Source organism: Mesocricetus auratus, unplaced genomic scaffold, assembly GCF_017639785.1.
Source record: "Mesocricetus auratus isolate SY011 unplaced genomic scaffold, BCM_Maur_2.0 Super-Scaffold_100020, whole genome shotgun sequence".
In the NCBI taxonomy this organism is placed as follows: domain Eukaryota; kingdom Metazoa; phylum Chordata; class Mammalia; order Rodentia; family Cricetidae; genus Mesocricetus; species Mesocricetus auratus.
The window spans coordinates 22,430,750-22,449,934 of record NW_024429201.1 but is presented as its reverse complement, the minus strand read 5'-3'; the positions used below and the strand labels follow the sequence as shown (position 1 = coordinate 22,449,934).

The 19,185-nt window shown below is 41.2% G+C and overlaps 1 protein-coding gene across 1 annotated transcript in view; it reads right to left on the bottom strand.

Annotated features, from left to right (window-relative positions):
* The window catches only part of Ankdd1b (ankyrin repeat and death domain containing 1B), a 73,974-nt gene that overhangs the window by 27,228 nt on the left and 27,561 nt on the right, over window positions 1-19,185 (bottom strand). The window contains exons 6-8 of the mRNA XM_040728926.1: window positions 7,888-7,986; window positions 6,607-6,705; window positions 5,161-5,259 (exon numbers count right to left, since the gene is read on the bottom strand). Of these exons, the coding sequence (XP_040584860.1) occupies window positions 5,161-5,259; window positions 6,607-6,705; window positions 7,888-7,986 (297 nt within the window). The remainder of the gene's footprint in view (window positions 1-5,160; window positions 5,260-6,606; window positions 6,706-7,887; window positions 7,987-19,185) is intronic.

Below are 19,185 nucleotides of genomic sequence, written 5' to 3'. Positions count from 1 at the left end.
AATCTTGAAATTCGCAGGGAAATGGATAGCACTGGAAGAAGCCATCCTGAGTGAGGTAACCCAGTCGCAAAAAGACAAACATGGTATGTACTCACTCATATATGGATTTTAGATATGGATCAGGATAGTGCCAGTCTGCACTTCCACAGATAGAGAGTCTGGGAAACAGGAAAGAACCTAAAAGATATGCATATATGCATAGTACCCAAGAGAAGAGGATGGAGACAAGATCCTCTGAATGGATGGGGAACAGGGCGAGGGGGGGTAGTGGGACCTGGGAAGAATAGAGGGGGTAAAGAGGAAGGGAGTTGGTCACGGGGGAACAGGAAGTTGAGGGGGCGGGGGTAGAATAGGGGGAAGAGGGAATCATAGGATCGAAGACAGATCAGGCACCAGAGTGACCTCGAGTGATCTAAAGGTATAACATCAATTGGCAAGCTAAGCAATAGTGGAAGGACCACCTCGAATGCCCATTCCTGATAATGAACTTGATGTCTATAACTATCCGGGAGCCTTCATCCTGGGACTGATGGAAGCAGAGGCAAACACACAACTAAGCACTGAACTGAACCCAAGGAACCCAGTGACAGAGAGAGAGGAATGATGAGCAAATTGGCAAAGAATGGGCTGGCAAAACCAGCAGAGACGGCTGATCTGAACAGGGGAGTGCGCTTGGACCCCAGACCGACAGTGGGGAGGCCAGAATGGGACTGATCTGGACCCCCCAAATGTGAGTGCCAGTGAGAAGGCCTGGACAACCTATGGGGCTCTGAGCTGTGGATCAGTGTCTATTCCTGGTATACAATCTGTCTTCATGTGCCTATAGCACAAAGAGAGATGCTCTCTCAGCCTGGACTCTTAGGGGAGTGCCTTGACCCTACCAAGAGTAAAATGATAGACTCTAGACATCCCCTATGTGGAAGGATTTGGCAATAGGGTGGGAGGGAGGGTGGAAGGGGAGTGCGGGAGGACGGGAGGGAGAGGGAACTGGGATTGACATGTAAAACAAGCTATTTAAAATTAAAATAAAAAAATAAAAAATAAAATAAAAAAAAAGAATGTCCCTTGGCCACAGTGTCCTTGAACAAACTTACAGGCTGCATCCATATCCTACTATAACATTACACAGTCCATAAACTTAATCTTTAGAGATGCTTTTGTGTGTTGAGATTGACACACCATGAGAGATAATACCACACTGTTTTAAGCCACAGAGCTTCACTGGTTTGTTGTGAAGCAGTAGATAGCTGACCAGCCAACTGAAAACTAGTTTGAGCTAGTGTTAAACACTTGTATGGCCTGGCTTAGAAGGCTTCTGAGTACAGGGCTCTCTGTCTCCATCTGTAAAAACAGTATAATAGCCTATTATTGTTTACTTTTCCACTACAGGTTGCTGCCTCAAACTTAGCATTTTAATAAAAAAAATGTATCATCATCAGGCAGTTCTAGAGGTCAAGAAGTATGATGTAGGTCTCAGTGAGCCAAATTCTACTCTGGAGACTGCTGGAAGAACTGGTTTTCAGAAGCTTATATATTTTGGCTTATGACCCCCCCTCTCTGTCTTTAAAACTCAGTAGTATTTAGTTGGTCCTTCCTGCCTCCCTCTTCACTTTAACAGACACTTATGATCATATAATCCAGGATAATCTCATATGACTATTTGATGATTTTGCTATATAATCACATAGTCATGAGTTTATTAGACTAAGATATGGATATCTCTAGGCATGAGGGGGGTTTCCTTCTTCTTGTAATAACCTCCTGCCTCTTTATTTTAAGCCACAATAACACTGGAGAATAAATATGATTTTGTTCATTTTACAAACATAGCTGAGTACTCATTATGTGACAAATTGTATTAGAAGCCTATGTTTGTTAAGCATATCTATTAGATGCCTGATATTAGATTCCGGTAGGATAGACAATAAATTGATCCATGGTTTGGTGGACTGGTAGATTGGTGTATCAGTGTCTTTAGAGTAAAATATAATCAACAGATTCTAGATTCTAGATGCTATTAGAAGAATAACACTGGCCGGTTATTGTCAGCTACAACATGAACTAAAAGAGGTAACTTGATAGCTATGTTGTAAGGAATGACCAAGAATGCCTTTTTGGGTAATGTGACATTTAGACTGAGATCAGAACAATGGAGGCACCCATGGGAAGATCTGAGGCCACCCAAATCAGAAATAAATGTCCGAAGAAGTCAAAGCCGGCATCCTATGGTAAAAGCTGTGGTGCTATGGAACCTTCTATGTAACCCTATAGACACAATGTACACGGCCTATAGGTTTTATAGGAGACAAAGGGACATGTGCAACTTATTTTGTATGTATGAATGCTTTGTCTGCATGTATGTCTGTCTGTACAGTATGTGTATGCCTGGTCCCCATGAAGACCAGATCAGGGTGTCAGATCCCTTGGAGCTGGAGTTATAGTTATAAGCCACCATGTGGGTACTGGGGATTGAACCCCAGTCCTCTGGAAGCCAGTGCTCTTAAATACTGAGCCATCTTTCTAACCCCAGAAATATGTGAAACTTAAGAAAAATAATAATTACTGGTTCCAAGATACCAAGAGAAAGCCACAAAATTGAAGTGAATAAATATTTAATTGTCACATTCCTACTTCATTGATTGTTAAATGTAATTTCATAAAATATTCATTATATTTGTAAACGACTTACAGTTTTCATTTTTTAACCTCTTGGAAATTCCCAAGTATATATACAGTATTCTTAGAAATCAATCACATATAAATTAGATGAAGTTCACTGCAGCCAAATAATTATAAAAATAAAACAAATCTGTTTAGAGTAACAGTGGCAATATATATTAGAGATGTAGGTGCATTTAAATAAATTTGATAACATATGACAAAAGGCTTCCAGAAGCTTGAGTTTTTAAGGCCTACAAAAGTCATCCCAGAGCCATAGTAGTTGATAAAATGCTGAAGAGAGCCTATTGCCCAAACTGGGCAGTCTCTCCGTCCAGCAAAAATGGAGGAAGTCTGCTAACAACCAAATCCATGCTCTTACTCCAAGTATCTCCTTGAAAATGACACAATTGTGTGTTTCGCTCACTAGTGACAGAGAGGCAAAAGAGAACACAAAAGCTATCTCCTAGAGGCCAACCAAAGTTGGTATCAGCAAGGTAAAGCATCTCCATTACTGAACCCATCCCTGCAGATGTAAAAGTAAAATGAAGTCCAAAACACCTTTGATCGTGTGTGCTACTGCAGCTGGCTTCTTACTCCATACTGCTTATTTCCTAGGAGTCTTCTCTAGGGCAGTTGGGAACAGTTCTGAACTATAACGGGTGCTGGGATTATTTACCTATGTTAATTAAAAAAGGCAAGCAAGAGTAACTCCAGAAATTGTGTTAAGTTTTCATTACTATCATGAAGTACTTGAGGTAGGCTAGTTTATAAGGAAGTGAGGTTTATTTTGCTCAGTTGTTACACAAGAAGTACAAATCTCATGGAGTGGTCTCTGGAACGGGACTTTCTAGGTTATATCTTATCACAATTCTATGGTGTATATCTCCATCCATATGAACTGTCTCCCTCTCCTTATAAACTTACCAGGACACAACCAATCATGGGACTCCACCCTAACGAACCAAACACTTTCAAAAGATTGCACCCCTAAATACGATGGATGGCTTAAGTTTCTGCCCTTGCTATCATGAGGCTTTGGAGATTAAACTCCTTAGTGACTGGAAAACACAAACCTATTCAAGAAATGGCTCTGGTAAGAGCTGGATGTGGACTTCTGGCAATAGCTGAGGCTATTGCTGGACGATGGGAGTGTACTGTCCTAAGGCAGAGAATGTGAGCTCGTGCATGTGAAAATCATGGCATAGCCAAATCCTGGTGAAGGCAGAATAGGCAAATATAGAAGCTATGGGGGTTCAGCTGAGGCAGTGAGCCTCAGAGCCCTGCTAACCAGGGAGGCCATCCCAAGGACTTGGAGTCCCAGAATCTTTTATTTTGAAGATGTACTTTTATTATTTTTAATAGGGTATAGGTGTGTGTGTGTGTGTGTGTGTGTGTGTGTAGCATAAATTACATAGTGTGCTACTATGCGGATGAATGTCCAATCCAGTCACACTTTTCCTTGTGAATTCATGGAAACTTCCCGGGAGACTAAGTATACTTCAGAGACATGAGTTCTGAGGAGCAGAACTGAAATGGAGAGCTGGAGAAAGTCACTTTTTAAATCATATACTCTTTAAGGTACCATTTGAATTTTCTGTCCTGAGTTATTTTCATTGTAAGTTAATATTAATCAGAAAAATCACAGTAAACTGTCTGAAGACACAGCCACCAACATGAGCTTGAATGTTTACAATGCCATTGTGGTTTGATCCTGAATTAGTTTCTTGCTCATTCTAGGTTATAGTTTTATCTTGTTTTTAATCTTAAAAAAGTAAAGCTAGTAATAGAGTTGTGGTGTTTTGAATAAGAATGACCCTCATAAGCCAATTGGTGGACTGTTTAGGAAGGATTAGTATTGGAGGAAGTGTGTCACTGGGGGTGGGCTCTGAGGGTTCAAAAGTCATGCCAGGCTGGTTCTTACTCTTTGTCTGCTGCCTGTGGATCAGATGTAAACTCTTAGCTACTGCTCCTGCGCCATGCCTGCCTCCATGCAAGCACCCAGTTAAATGCTTCCCTTTATAAGCTGCCTGGTTCATGGTGTCTCTTCACAGCAATAGGATGGTAATTAAGACACTAGTCTTGAAAGCTTCAAAGTCTATTAGTGCCATGACTCAATAAAAGTATTTTATATTTAGAGGCAGACAGCATCCTGCATTCTTCGGGCCCAGGGTAGCCCATGGAGCTTTCACACAGCAAACTTTTTTCTTTAGTGTCTGCTATCCACAAAGTGGAGTGGAGTGTCTGTCATCTCACGGTGACAGGTCCTTGCTCCTTCTGTCTCTTCATTCATCCCCCACATAAATTGGAGAAATAGCATTGCTTTTGAAGAGACTATCTGTAGTAAATCATTTTTTATGCAAAACTGGACATACTAAAAATTTTATGCAAAACTGAACATACTATAAAAAGCCTCATAAACCATCAATTAAGGACCAAAGTTCCAAAGAGTATTCGAAGTCATTCTCCTACTGCATGGCTGATCACAGCCAGACTGCATACTTTGTTTGGAATGTTGATGTCACTTCCTCCTTCCAGGAGCACTCGACTGCATTCTTCATGACCTCCTTCAACGGCCAACATGAATGGAGTTTCTCCATTCTGGTAAAAAGAAAAAGAAGTTAAAATCCATTTCTCCTTGGAATACAGTAAAAATACTTTGAAAATCAGCATGCTTCCAATATTTTTATGCATGATTCTTTTGTTGTTGTTGTTGTTGTTAGCATTACTTGGCATTTATATGCCAACATATACTGACTGTACACTTTGGTACAGTCAAACCAGATGACTACCCTAGGAGGACAGAATTCACTTTATCCTCATTTCATAGACACCAAAACCAAACATCTGGTGATCAGAGCATTTGTCATCTAGTTATTTTAGCTTATTCAGTCAACTATCCTCAATTCTGTCCTCCTGACCAAGTCGGTCCCAGGACACAGCAGGTCCTTTATGCACATACATGTGCGCAAACTGGAGGAAACACAAACATGCCAGAAAAATAAGAAGCAACAACAAGAGCCAACCCTCTCTGCCAGAGACCACTGGAAAGGCAAAAGAGATAACATGTTGCCTCCTATGTGAAGGCTGTGGTTTGTGAAATAGATTCTCATGGTCTATTGTGTATACAGCTATAATCATGTTTTCCCTATGTCTTTCTTGTCCTGCAGGACTCCAGTGTAAAAACACATACTTATTCTGAAAACAAATGTCATTGTCCTCTTCTTCTTGGAAAGATTTTTTTATGCAATATACTCTGATCACGGGTTCTCTTCCCTCAACTCCTCCCCATCTCCCCACTCACCCAACTCCATGCCCTTTCTTTCTCTCTTTCTCTTAAGGAAAAGAGAAATAAACAAAGCAGAATTAAACACACACACACACAAATAAAACCACAAAATCCAAAACCATAATATACATGCAAACACTAGTCAAACAAAAAATATCCAAACACAGCAACATGAGACAAAAATTCTACAAAAACACCATTGAATTCATTTTGTGTCAGCATCTACTGCTGGGCATAGAGACTCCCTTGAGTGCGGTTTGTATATCCAACGTGACTCCATTGGAGAAAACTCAGTTTTCCTTTGCAAGCAGCTGTCAATTGGGGACAGTTCCTTAGAGCAGGAAGCACGTGTCCACTTCTGCCTCTCAATGCTGGGCCTGCTTGAACTGGTGCAGGCTTTGTGCATGCTGCCCCAGTCTCTGCTGTACCTGGAAGACTGTTCTCTGGTATCATCCCTCCTCCCCTACTCTTACAAATGGCTTCTGAGTGAATTAACAAATTCCCAGCAGAGGATACTTGAAGAAAACAGCAGGACTCTTCAGCGCTCCATTTTATACTTGGTGGCGCTAATGTCTTCGATTTCCTTTTCTTTTTCTAGAAAGTGCCACCGACCTGCCCTTTAAGTCCCGTGGCCAGCTGGAATTTGTGTGTCCACATACCTCGTTGGTCTCATTTACTTCCAGCCTGTGAGTTAGTAGCGCCTGCACCGCTGGGCTGTGACCGCGCATGGCAGCCAGGTGCAGGGCAGTGTTTCCCTCCTGAAAGAGAAAGGCACTCCAGGTGAAACTGCCTGTGCCGAGGAACACAGCCTCCAACACCAGGGCACGTTGTGACTTCTGGAAGCTTCTTCTTTGGTTACAGCAAGGTGTAGACACTATCCAGTTTTAAATAAAACTTATCAATTTAAAGTTTTAAATGAGAAGCCTTGGCTATTTGAACCAGAAGGAGAAAGAAAAAAAAAAGTTCTTGCTTGAATTTGGCACCAATTTTCTAGGGGAAAAAAACAATAAAAATAACTGGACCTAGCCTGTGTTAGGGTCCCCCTGATAAAATCAACCTGAGTAGTAAGTGATATTAGTAACAAATATCAAAAAATATATGGTGCAAACCTTGTAGACCCACATCTTGAAATTTACCCTAAGAAAGCCATCAGAGATGTCCATATGGATGGCTACCTTGTGAGGGTTCCCTTCACAGTTAATGTGGGACCATGTTGGAAGTAGTCCTCAAGGAAGGATAGGGGAGGGTTGGGACTTTCCAGGAATGGGTCCTCCATCTAGGAAGCAATGCATCACAAGCCACTTTGGGGCCAAGTTCATCAAGCTTCTGATTTAGAAGAGCCAAACTCAACACAAAGTAGAAAAATTCAAGAAGTAAACTAATTTCAAAACATTTATGGCTGAGCAGTGGTGGTACACACCTTTAATCCCAGCACTTGGGAGGCAGAGGCAGGTGAATCTCTGTGAGTTCAAAACCAGCTTGGTCTACAGAGTAAGCTCCAGAAAAGTCAGGGCTACACAGAGAAATCCTGACTTGAAAGAATGTTTAAATTTTCTTTTATGAAGTAAAAACTACCAGTCATTGCCAGGCCTGGTGGTACATGCCTTTAATTTCAGCACTCAAGTGGCAGAAGCCGGCAGATCTCTGTGAATTCAAATCCAGGCTGGTCTACACATGAAACACCAGGACAGCCAGGATTAGGTAAAGATCTTGTCTCAAACAAACAAAACAAACAAAAAACTCCACCTACAAAGCATGACAACCTACAGAGAAGGTGGGTTGATTTTACCTGCATGGTCCATGATTCTCTCAGTAATTAGTAACTATTTAAGAACTTGGCTGTCGACCAGAAAAAACCTTCCAGCAATCTGCACACTGATTGTTAATCCCCACATCAACTGTTACTCCTTTGTTGTCAGTAAAAACAAAGTCCAACTCACCTTATCCTTTTCTGAAGAGTGCAGGTTAAGGAAGACAAGCTTTTCAATCATTTCAACATGGCCCCTCTCAGCTGCCAAGAGAAATGGCTTTCTTCCTCTCTGAAATCAATCACATATTTTACGATTATTTCACATTTAGCAAACAATTGGGATAACTGAAAAGGTGTGAGTAACATTTTATTTATTTATCTATTATTTATTTATTTCTGGTTTTTTGAGACAGGGTTTCTCTGTGGCTTTGGTGGCTGTCCTGGAACTAACTCTTGTAGACCAGGCTGGTCTCAAACTCACAGAGATCTGCCTTCTTCTGCCTCCCGAGTGCTGGGAATAAAGGTGTGTGTCACCACTGCTCAGCGTGGGTAGCATTTTAAAGGTAAAGAAGCAGCTATGACAGTCCTTCTGGTTGTATCAATTCCAGCCCCTTCTCATGGGAAGGGGGATGATCATGTCTCTAAACCTAAGCCGGATCCAGTTCTGGGCTGTCATCAGAGCTGTGGAGAACCCCATATCAACAGTGAATCAACTTCATGGAGACAGTGACATGTTCACAAGAGGTCCTCTGAAGCATCAGAGAAGCAGTATTTCAGTCTAACCATCAGCATTCATTTCCCATGCAGCAAGGATTCCTGACTGGACCAACACTTCTTCCACTTAGCTACCTCCTCATACGCTAGCTAGCGCCAGGTCCTCTTTGAAGCAACTGAGCATCACACTAAGACTTACTGATAAAACCATACGAGACAGACCCTTTCTGTAACCAAATCCCACAGAGGGACCTGGAGGCAGAACAAAACATCCAGCTTCATCGGCCACCATTCCGGGCTTGCCCCTCCACCCTCCGGTAGAGAGAGAGAGGTGAGTCCCAGGGCCTCTTCTAGCCCACCTCCCCCTCTTTGAGTCCCCTGACCACAACGACTACCAGACCCTTCCTGCCACCGAACCTCGCAGAGGGACCTATAGGCAGAGCAAAGCTGCCAGCCTCATCTGCAGCCATTCCGGGCTTGCCCCTCCACCCTCCGGTAGAGAGGAGAGTGAGGGACCCCATCTATACCCACTGGAAGAAGAGATGGTATGACAACAGTATAAGAACACATCCAACAACAGAAAGACTTATATGACACCACCAAAGTCTAGGGACTCTACACTATCAAGAAGACCTGAACATCCCAAAGCAGATGATACAGAAGAGAATGGCCTTTAAAAAAAAACCTCATGAAAATGATAGAGGCCCTCAAAGAAGACATGAGAAAATCCTTTAAAGAAATGGAAGAAAAAACAAACTAAAAAATGCAAGAAATCAACAAATCTCTTTAAGAAAGCAAGGAAAGCCAAGAAAAAAAAATCAGATGAAGGAAACAGTTCAAGACCTTAAAACTGAAATAGAGACAATAAAAAACCACAAACTGAGGGAATGCTGGAAATAGAAAAGCTGGGTAAATGGTCAGAAACTACAGATACAAGCATAACCAACAGAATACAAGGGATAGCAGACATAATCTCAAGTACTGAAGATAAATCAGAGGAAATAGATTCATTGACCAAAGAAAATCTTAAATCCAACAAATCCTTAACACAAAATATCCAGGAAATATGGGATACCATGAAAAGACCAATCTTAATAATAATAGGTATAGAAGAAAGCAATCAAGCCCAGCTCAAAGGTGCAGAAAACATACTCAACAAAACTATAGAAGAAAACTTTCCCAACATGAAGAAGGACATGCCTATGAAAGTACAAGAAGCTTAAAGAACACCAAATAGACTGAACCAAAAAAAAGTCCCCTCACCACATAATAATCAAAACACCAAACATACAGAATAAAAAATGATATTAAGAGCAGTAAAGGAAAAAGACCAAGTAATATATAAAGGCAGACCTATCAGAATTACACCTGACTTCTCCATGGGATCTCTGAAAGCCAGAAGGTCCTGGATAGATATTCTAAAAATACTAAGAGACCACAGATTCCAGTCCAGACTACTATACCCAGCAAAACTCTCAATCACTATAGATGGGGAAAACAAGATATTCCATGACAAAATTAGATTTACACAATACATATCCACAAATCCAGCCACACAGAAGGTTCCATAAGGAAAACTCCAACCCAAGGAAGTTAACTACACTCAGAAAAACATGGGCAATAGATAATCTCACTTTACCAAAAGCCAGAAATAGGTGGAAAACTCACACACAATACCACCACCAAAATCGAATCCAAAACAAACAAGAATCAACAATCAATGGTCATTAATATCCCTCAATATTGATGGTCTTAACTCACTTATAAAAAGACACAGTCTAACACAATGAATACACAGATAGAATCCGTACTTCTGCTGCATACAAGAAGCACACCTCAACTTCAAAGACAGATATTACCTCAGAGTTAAGGGTTGGGAATAGATTTTCCAATCAAATGAATCTAAGAAGCAAGCAGGTGTAGCTATCCTAATATCTAACAAATTAAACTTCAAACTAAAATTAATCAAAACAGAGATGAAGAAGGACATTTCATATTCATCACAGGAAAAAACCAACAGGATGAAGTCTCAGTTCTGAACATCTATGCCCCAAATACAAGGCACCCACATTCATAAAAGGAACATTACTAGAACTCAAATCACACATTAAACCCCACACACTTATAGGAGGAGATTTCAACACCCCACTCTCACCACTAGACAGGACCACCAGACAGAAACTTAACAAAGAAAAAAAGAAATTAAAAGAAGTTATGACCCAATTGGGTTTAACAGACATCTATAGAACATTCCGTCCAAATACAAAAAAATATACCTTCTTCTCAGCACCACAAAGGACCTTCTCTATAATCGACCACATATTTGGCAATAAAGTAAACCTTAACAGATACAAAGAAAATTGGAATACCCTTGTATCTTATCGGACATTCATGTCTTAAAATTAGAATTCAACAACACAAATTTCAGAAAACCCACAAACTCATGGAAATTGAACAATGCTCAATTGCATCACCCTGGGTAAAGGAATAAATAAAGAAGTCAAAGACTTGCTAGAATTCAATAAAAATGAAGGCACGACACAACCAAATATATGAGACACTCTGAAAGCAGTTCTAAGAGGAAAGCTCACAGCACTAAGTGCCCACATGAAGAAACTAGAGAATAGCCACACTAGAGAATTAGCAGAACACCTGAAAACACTAGAACAAAAACAAACAAATTCACCCAGGAGGAGTAGATGCCAGGAAATAATCAAATTGAGGGCTGAAATCAATAAAGTAGAAACTAAGAAAACAATACAAATAATCAATGAAACAAAGAGTTGGTTCTTTGAGAAATTCAACAAGATAGACAAACCTTTACAAAACGTAACCAAAAGGCAGAGAGAGAACATGCAAATTAATAAAATCAGAAATGAAAAGGGGGACATAAGAACAGACAGTGGGGAAATCAAGAGAATCATCAGGTAGTACTTTGAAAACCTGTACTCCACAAAATTGGAAATTTTAAAGGAAATGGACAATTTTCTGGATAGATATCACTTATGGAAATTAAATCAAGAACAGATAAACAATTTATACAGACCTATAACCTCTAATGAAATAGAAACAGCAATCAAAAGTCTTCCAATCAAAAAAAGCCCAGGGCCAGATTGTTTCAGTACAGAATTCTACCAGAAATTCAAAGAAGAACTGATACCAATACCCTTCAAATTGTTCCACACAATAGAAGCAGAAGGCTCACTGCCAAACTCTTTTTACAAGGCTACAATTACCTTAGTAGCCAAACCACACAAAAACACAAGGAAGATAGGTAAAAACAGAACAATCTCCTTCATGAACATTAATGAGAAAATACTCTATAAAATACTGGCAAATAGAATCCAAGAACAGATCATAGAAAATCATACACCATGATCAAGTAGGCTTCATCCCAGGGATACAGGGATGGTTCAACATACAAAAATCCATCAATGTAATCTATCATATAAACAATCTGAAAAAGAAAAACCACATGATCATCTCACTAGATGCTGAAAAAGCCTTTGACAAAATTCAACACCCCTTCATGATAAAGGTCTTGGAGAGATCAAGGATAATAGGAACATACCTAAACATAACAAGGGCAATATACAACAAATCGACAGTCAACATCAAACTAAATGGAGTGAAACTCAAAGCAATTCCTCTAAAATCAGGAACAAGACAAGGTTGTCCACTCTCTCCATATCTCTTCAACATTGTACTTGAAGTTCTTGCTAGAGCAATAAGACAACAAAAGGAGATCAAGGGGATACAAATTGGAAAGGAAGAAGTCAAACTTTCACTATTTGAAGATGATATGATAGTCTATGTAAGTGGCCCGAAGAATTCTACCAGGGAACTCCTACAGCTGATAAACACTTTCAGCAAAGTGGCAGGATACAATATTAATTTTAAAAAATCAGTAGCCCTATTATATACAGATGATAAATGTGCTGAGAAAGAAATCAGAGAAACATCACCCTTTACCATAGCCACAAACAACATAAAATATCTTGGGATAACTCTAACCAAACAGGTGAACAACCTGTACGACAAGAATTTTGAGTCCTTAAAGAAAGAAATTGAAAAAGATGCCAGAAAATGGAAAGATCTCCCATGCTCTTGGATAGGTGGGATCAGCATAGTTTAAATGGCAATCTTACCAAATAAAACCTACAGATTCAATACAATCCCTATCAAAATCCCAGCACAATTCTTCACAAACCTTGAAAGGACAATAATAAACTTTATATGGAAAAACAAAAGACGCAGGATAGCCAAAACAACCCTGTACAATAAAGGAACTTCAGGAGGCATCACCATCCCTGACTTCAAGCTCTACTATAGAGCTATAGTTCTGAAAACAGCTTGGTAATGGCACAAAAATAGACAGGTAGACCAATGGAATTGAATTGAAGAGCCTGATATTAACCCACACACCTATGAACACCTGATCTTTGACAAAGAAGCTAAAACTATACAATGGAAAAAAGAAAGCATCTTCAACAAATGGTGCTGGCATAACTGAATGCTGGCATGTAGAAGACTGCAGATAGGTCCATATCTATTACCATGCACAAAACTTAGGTCCAAATGAATCAAAGACCTCAACATAAATCCAGCCATACTGAACCTCTTAGAAGAGAAGGTGGTAACACCCTTGAATAAACTGGTACAGGAGACCACTTCCTGAACATAACACCAGTAGCACAGACACTGACATCGACAATTAACAAATGGGACCTCTTAAAACTAAGAAGCTTCTGTAAGACAAAGGACACAGTCAGCAAGACAAAATGACAACCCACAGAATGGGAAAAGATATTCACCAATGCCATATCTGACAGAGGGCTGGTCTCAAAAATTTACAAAGAACTCAAGAAGGAAGTCTCCAAAACACCAAAGGATGCAATTTAAAAGTGGGGTACAGAACTAAATAGAGAATCCTCAATAGAGGAGTCTAAAATGACTGATAGACACTTAAGAAAGTGCTTTAACATCCTTAGCCACCAGGGAAATGCAAATCAAAATAACTCTGAGACACCATCTTGCTCCTGTCAGAATGGCTAAAGTCATAAACACCAATGAAAGTTTATGCTGGACAGAATGTGGTAAAAGAGAACACTCTTCCACTGCTGGTGGGAGTGCCAACTTGTACAGCCATTTTGGAAATCAGTATGGAGATTCCTCAGGAAAATGGAAATCAGTCTACCACAAAATCCAGCAATTCCACTCTTAGGCATATACCCAAAAGATGCACATTCATACAAGAAGGACATCTGTTCAACTATGTTCATAGCAGCATTATTTGTAGTAGTCAGAACCTGGAATGCCCCTCAATGGAAGAGTGGATAGAGAAAATGTGGTACTCAGTGGAAAAAAAAACATGGAATCTTGAAATTTGCAGGCAAATGGATGGCACTAGAAATAAACATCCTGAGTGAGGTAACCCAGTCACAAAAAGACAAACATGATATATACTCACTCGTATATGGATTTTAGACATGGAGCAAGGGGTTGACAGCCTACAACCCCACCGCCAGAGAGTCTGGAACGTAAGAAGGACTCTAGAGAGATATGCATGGTACCCCAGAGAAGGGGAATGGGACAGGATCTCCTGAGGGGATTGGGAGTGTGGGGGGAGGGGAGTGTAGAGGGATCTGGGAGAAAGTTGGGGGAGAGGAGGACATGGTGGAGCAGGAAGGTTGAGTCAGGGGAAGAATAGAGAGCAGAATGAGAGCTACTATAATAGAGGGAATCATTACAGATTTGAGGAGAGATCTGGCACTAGTGAGGTTTTCAGAGATCTACAAGGATGACACCAACTGGCAATCTAAGCAATAGTAGAGAGACTACGTAATTGGCCTCCCCCGATAATAAGATTGATGACTACCTTTTATGCCACCCTAGAGCCTTCATCCTGTGGCTGATGGAAGCAGAGGCAGACACCCACAGCTAAACACTGAATTGAATTCCTGGAACCAGTTGTAGAGAGGGAGGAGTGATGAGCAAATGGGGTCAAGACCAGGCTGGTAAAACCCACAGAAACAGCTGACCTGAACAAGGGGGACCTCACGGACCCCAGACTGACGACTAAGAGGCCAGCATGGGACTGATCCAGCCCCCTTGAACATGGGTGTTAGTGAGGCAGCCTTGGCAATCTATGGGGCCTCAGGTAGTAGATCAGTATTTATCCCTGGCGTACAAATGGACTTTCGGAGCCCATTCCACATGGAGGGATGTTCTCTCACTCTGGACACATGGGGGAGAGCCGAGGCCCTGCCTTGGATGATATGACAGACTTTGGAGATCCTCCAATAAAGGGCCTCACCCTCCCTGGGGAGTGGAGGGTGGATGAGGTGGGAAGTTGGGGGGCTTGTGAGGAACAGGGGAGGAGAGGAGGGAGAGGAAGCTGGGATTGATGTGTGAAGCAAGCTTGTTTCTGATTTAAATCAAAACATACACACAAGACAGAAATTCTTTAGTGTTTAACACACATGCACCTCATTCAGATACAACATTAGGTCAACAGAATTTTGCTTTATTTTTAAAGATGTATTTACTTTTATTTAATGTATATATGTAAACCTTCAGTGTATATATGTGTATCATATGCATGCACGGTGCCCTCAGAGGCCAGAAGAGAACATGGATCTGTAAGGGGAAAACTCCCCTTGGAGTTGTTACAGGACACACCGACACTAAATCCTCAGCTCAAAGTAGATTTATTACCCAGAAGGGGCAGGGGAGTAGACAGGGTGTGGGGAAGATCTGCAAAGACAGATAGCAAGAAGAAGCAGCAAATAACAGGCAGGTATTTTTTTCAGGAGTGGGTTTTTAAAGGGGAAAATAGAGGAGAGTCTGTGCTTGGGTGAGTTGGTAAGTCCTGATTGGACATGTTAACCAAATGACGAATGTTGATTGTTGGACCTTGGTGTTTAGTCTCAGGAATGAGTCAGTGGTCAAATAAGGGACTGAATCTTCAGAGCTAGCTTTAGGAATGTAGTTAATGGTTTTTAGTAAGGGGGGGAAGGGGAAAAGGCAAACTTTCGGTGCCATGTTTGCCATGGGCGGACATGTGTTTGCCATGGGCGGGCATGTGTTTGCCATGCTCAGGCCTGCTGGAGTCTTTCAGGATCACCTAGAACTAGAGTTGAAAACAGTTGTGAGCCTCCATGCTGGGGCTAAGGACTGAATCCAAGCCCTCTGCAAGAGGAGCAACTGCTCTTACCCACTGAACCATCTCTCCTGCCCCAGCTTAATCAAATTTGAGGCCATATTCACTGGCTACATTTCTAAGAATCAACCAGAAAACTCTTGAGTGTGGGTTTATTTGAAATGGAAAGAAAAAATGGAGCAGAGTCATCCAGAAACTCCAGTAAAGGGAGGTGGTGTTTACATCTGGTTCTTCCTATATAGAATTTTTGAATAATGATAATTTCTCCATATTTGGAGACTGCATTTGCAAAAGTCAAAATGTCATCAAGCTAAGTGAAAGATGCACAAAAAACTTAATTTTTCAACTTGAACTATTTAAAAAAAGAAAGAAAGAAGAAACTGGATGATAAAACAGTCAGAGATGAATTTTCTTCAACTAAAAGGAAACTCAGCTTGGCTTACTGTGTTAACTGAGAGATTACCACGATACCTTTAATGTAAAGAGGGTAACAGATTCTTTAAATAGGGTTCTGAATTTGTCCGCTAATCACTTGCTAACGATGTTTAACAAAAAGATCATGACCACTCTTTGCTTACAAGGGAGGAAAAAGGAAGAGAAACAGGCTAAAATAGTCCAGTGCCTATTGGACAAAATGAAAAACATCTGCTGAGATCAACCTTGTGGAGCTCTTAGTCTATGAATGTGCAGAAGCCAGAGAAACAAATGAGCACCAAAAAGTTTGTGTAATTCACTGTTCTTAGGCTGCATATATTGCCTTCCTTATTCCCAGGAAATCACCAAAGGGGTAAAGGGAAGGAACAGACAGGTAGGAGCCGCAGTTTCCTGCCTGCAAGTTGGGCTATGGTTGAAGGACAAAATCTAGTCCATTTGAAAATGACAGACTGATGGTTACTATATGTGAGTTTACACAAAATCCACAAATGACAACCACAGATGAAGAGTCATATAAACAACTTGTGGTAATTAATCTTATTTAGTGGCCTGATTGAATTATGAGATGACTAGTACATTAGTAAAGAACACACCTCTGGGAACGCCTGGGAGGGTGTCTCCAGGCAGGATTTGAGGTTGAGAGCCTTGCCCTAATGAGTGGTTGAATCCACTGGTGGATTCCAATTTTGAACAGATTCTGGAGGTGACAGAATTGTAGAAGATGGGCCTGGTTGAATGATGCATGTCACTGAGGACCTGTCCTTGGAGCCTGTCTGCTATGCTCAGCTCTGCTTCCTGCCCACCATGGTGAAAGCTACTGTGCTCTGCCACACATTTCCTGACATGATAAATAAAATCTCTGTAATCGGGAGCTGTGATAAATCTGTGCTTGTTTTAAACTGTTCTCTTGGGTAAGTGTGCGGTGACACTTTGTTTATGTGTGTCCTAGTGAGGACAAATCTGAGTAACACATAAATCATGAAAGGGGGAACAAAGAGGCGCTGACTACAGAATAGATGAAAATAATGTCATGCCAGGTCCTCTGGCAGTCAGGACTATGGGGAAGGGCCAGTCCAGCCGGTCACTTCCTGGGGCTGAGCCGGATGGTGAGTGTCAACGACCCAGACCTAGTCACCAGAGAGAACCACACTGAGTCATGGAGACCTGTCAAAGCAGAGTCTCACTTTATTGTAACAGGCATGCACTTATATGGGGTTGAGAAAGAGGATGGGGACCTCAGGATGGAGTGCTGTGTAAGGGCCAATAATATTCCACCACATTAGTAGTAGCTGGGCAGAGGCAGTTTTGCTGAGTCAGGTTGCCAAACTCTAGCCAGGCTCAGGAAGTTCCACTAGGCCTTGTGTCCAGGCCTTTTTAGGCCCAACAATGTCATCTTAGTGTTCTGTTGCTGTGAAGAGACACCATACCCACTGCAACTCGTAAAAAGAAAAACATTTAATTGGGGCTGGCTTACAGCTTCAGAGGTTTTGTTATCATGAGGGGACAGGCAGGCAATGGGAAGAGCCAGACACTGAACCTGGCTGGTGTATGCGAAACCCCAAAGCCCACTGCCAGGGACCACGTCAGAGGAGCAGCAGGTGGCAACTGACTTCAGCACCAGCTTGCAAGGCACTGATGTGTGAATCTCAGATAGGCAAGGCCTAAGAGCCCCAGAATGACTCTTGATACTGCTGTGTCTTTACATATTTGCTACTGCCATTTTTCTCTGATATCTGGCAGGGTGTGAATGGGTATGGAGAAATTCCCACTGCCTCTAATATGGTATGATTATCTGATGGAAATATCTCATGTTACTGGCCATTTTTATCTGTGGGTTATTGTGAAGATGATTTCCTACTAAGCTGTATTGTTTAACTGAAGCAATTATTTTAATACAATAACAGTGTTAGTTTAAATAGGATTTTGATGATTGAGGGTCTTTAATAAATCTAGTGAGGAATTGTGATAGAGGTCAGCTTAGAGGAAAAGCTAATATAGGTAAAAGCAAAATATGGTATTGCCTGCACCCCAGATAAAGCAGGGGCTACAGAGGATAGAAATAAGAACAAGGAAATATCACACAGCTAGTTTCGCTTGAGGAGCCGTATAGACTGTGGCATAGGTTAATGATTAAGGGGAAAAATGTGTTTCAGAAGCTAAGTTAACCCAAGTTCTTTTAGGTTTAACGTTGAGAGATGTGTCCACAGATTTTGGTGTGCATCACAGCTAAAACAAAGCTTTAAGTATGACTTAATGTTAGGTTAAGATGTTTTTGTTAGTGGCTTTGAGGTTAAAAAAATTCTGGGAAAGGTTAGAAAGGCGCATAATTGAGTGAGGGGCCAGTAAGGTCAGGAAACAAGAACAAGGCCGCCCAATTATCATTCGCTGACATGCCTTTCTTCCTAGGATTGGTTGGTAATCAAAGATGATTAATTCCTTGAACCCATTTCTGCCCTCAGCTTCCTGATACTGAAAAAAAAATGACAAAAGTGTATGCACCCTGAGGATTTAAGGTAGAGATGACTGATTGTTTTTTCATATATAAAAGTTTAGGTTTCACAGCTAAACACTGAATTGAACCCCTGGAACCCAGTTGCAGAAAGGGAGGAGTGATGAGCAAAGGGGTTATGACTTGGCGGGTGAAACCCACAGAATCAGCTGACCTGAACAAGGAGGAGCTCATGGACTCCAGACTGATAGCTGAGAGGCCAGCATGGGACTGATCCAGACCCCCTGAATGTGAGTGTCAGTGCGGAGGCCTCAGCATCCTTTGGGGCCTCAGATCATATGACAGACTTTCGAGATCCCCCAAGAAGGGCCTCACCCTCCTTGGAGAGTGGAGTGGAGATTGGGGAAGGGGTTTGGGAAGGGTTGAAGGGGGATGGGAGAGGAGGGGAGGGAGAGGGACCTAGGTTTGGCATGTGAAGCAAACTTGTTTCTAATTTAAATTAAATTTTAAAAAAAGTTTAGGTTTATGATTCTTTTCAGATTCCTTATAGAGTACCTTTTGAGATAATCAATGAAGTGATTGATTCTTTCTTCATACCTGCAAAATACGGCCTGCTGGTAAAAGAATTAGCTGAGAAAAATGCCTTGCTTGCTTACATTCTTGCTTAACAAGTTGCTTGGGCATGAATGTAAGTGGGTTCTTGGAATAATTTATTTTTCATCTATAAT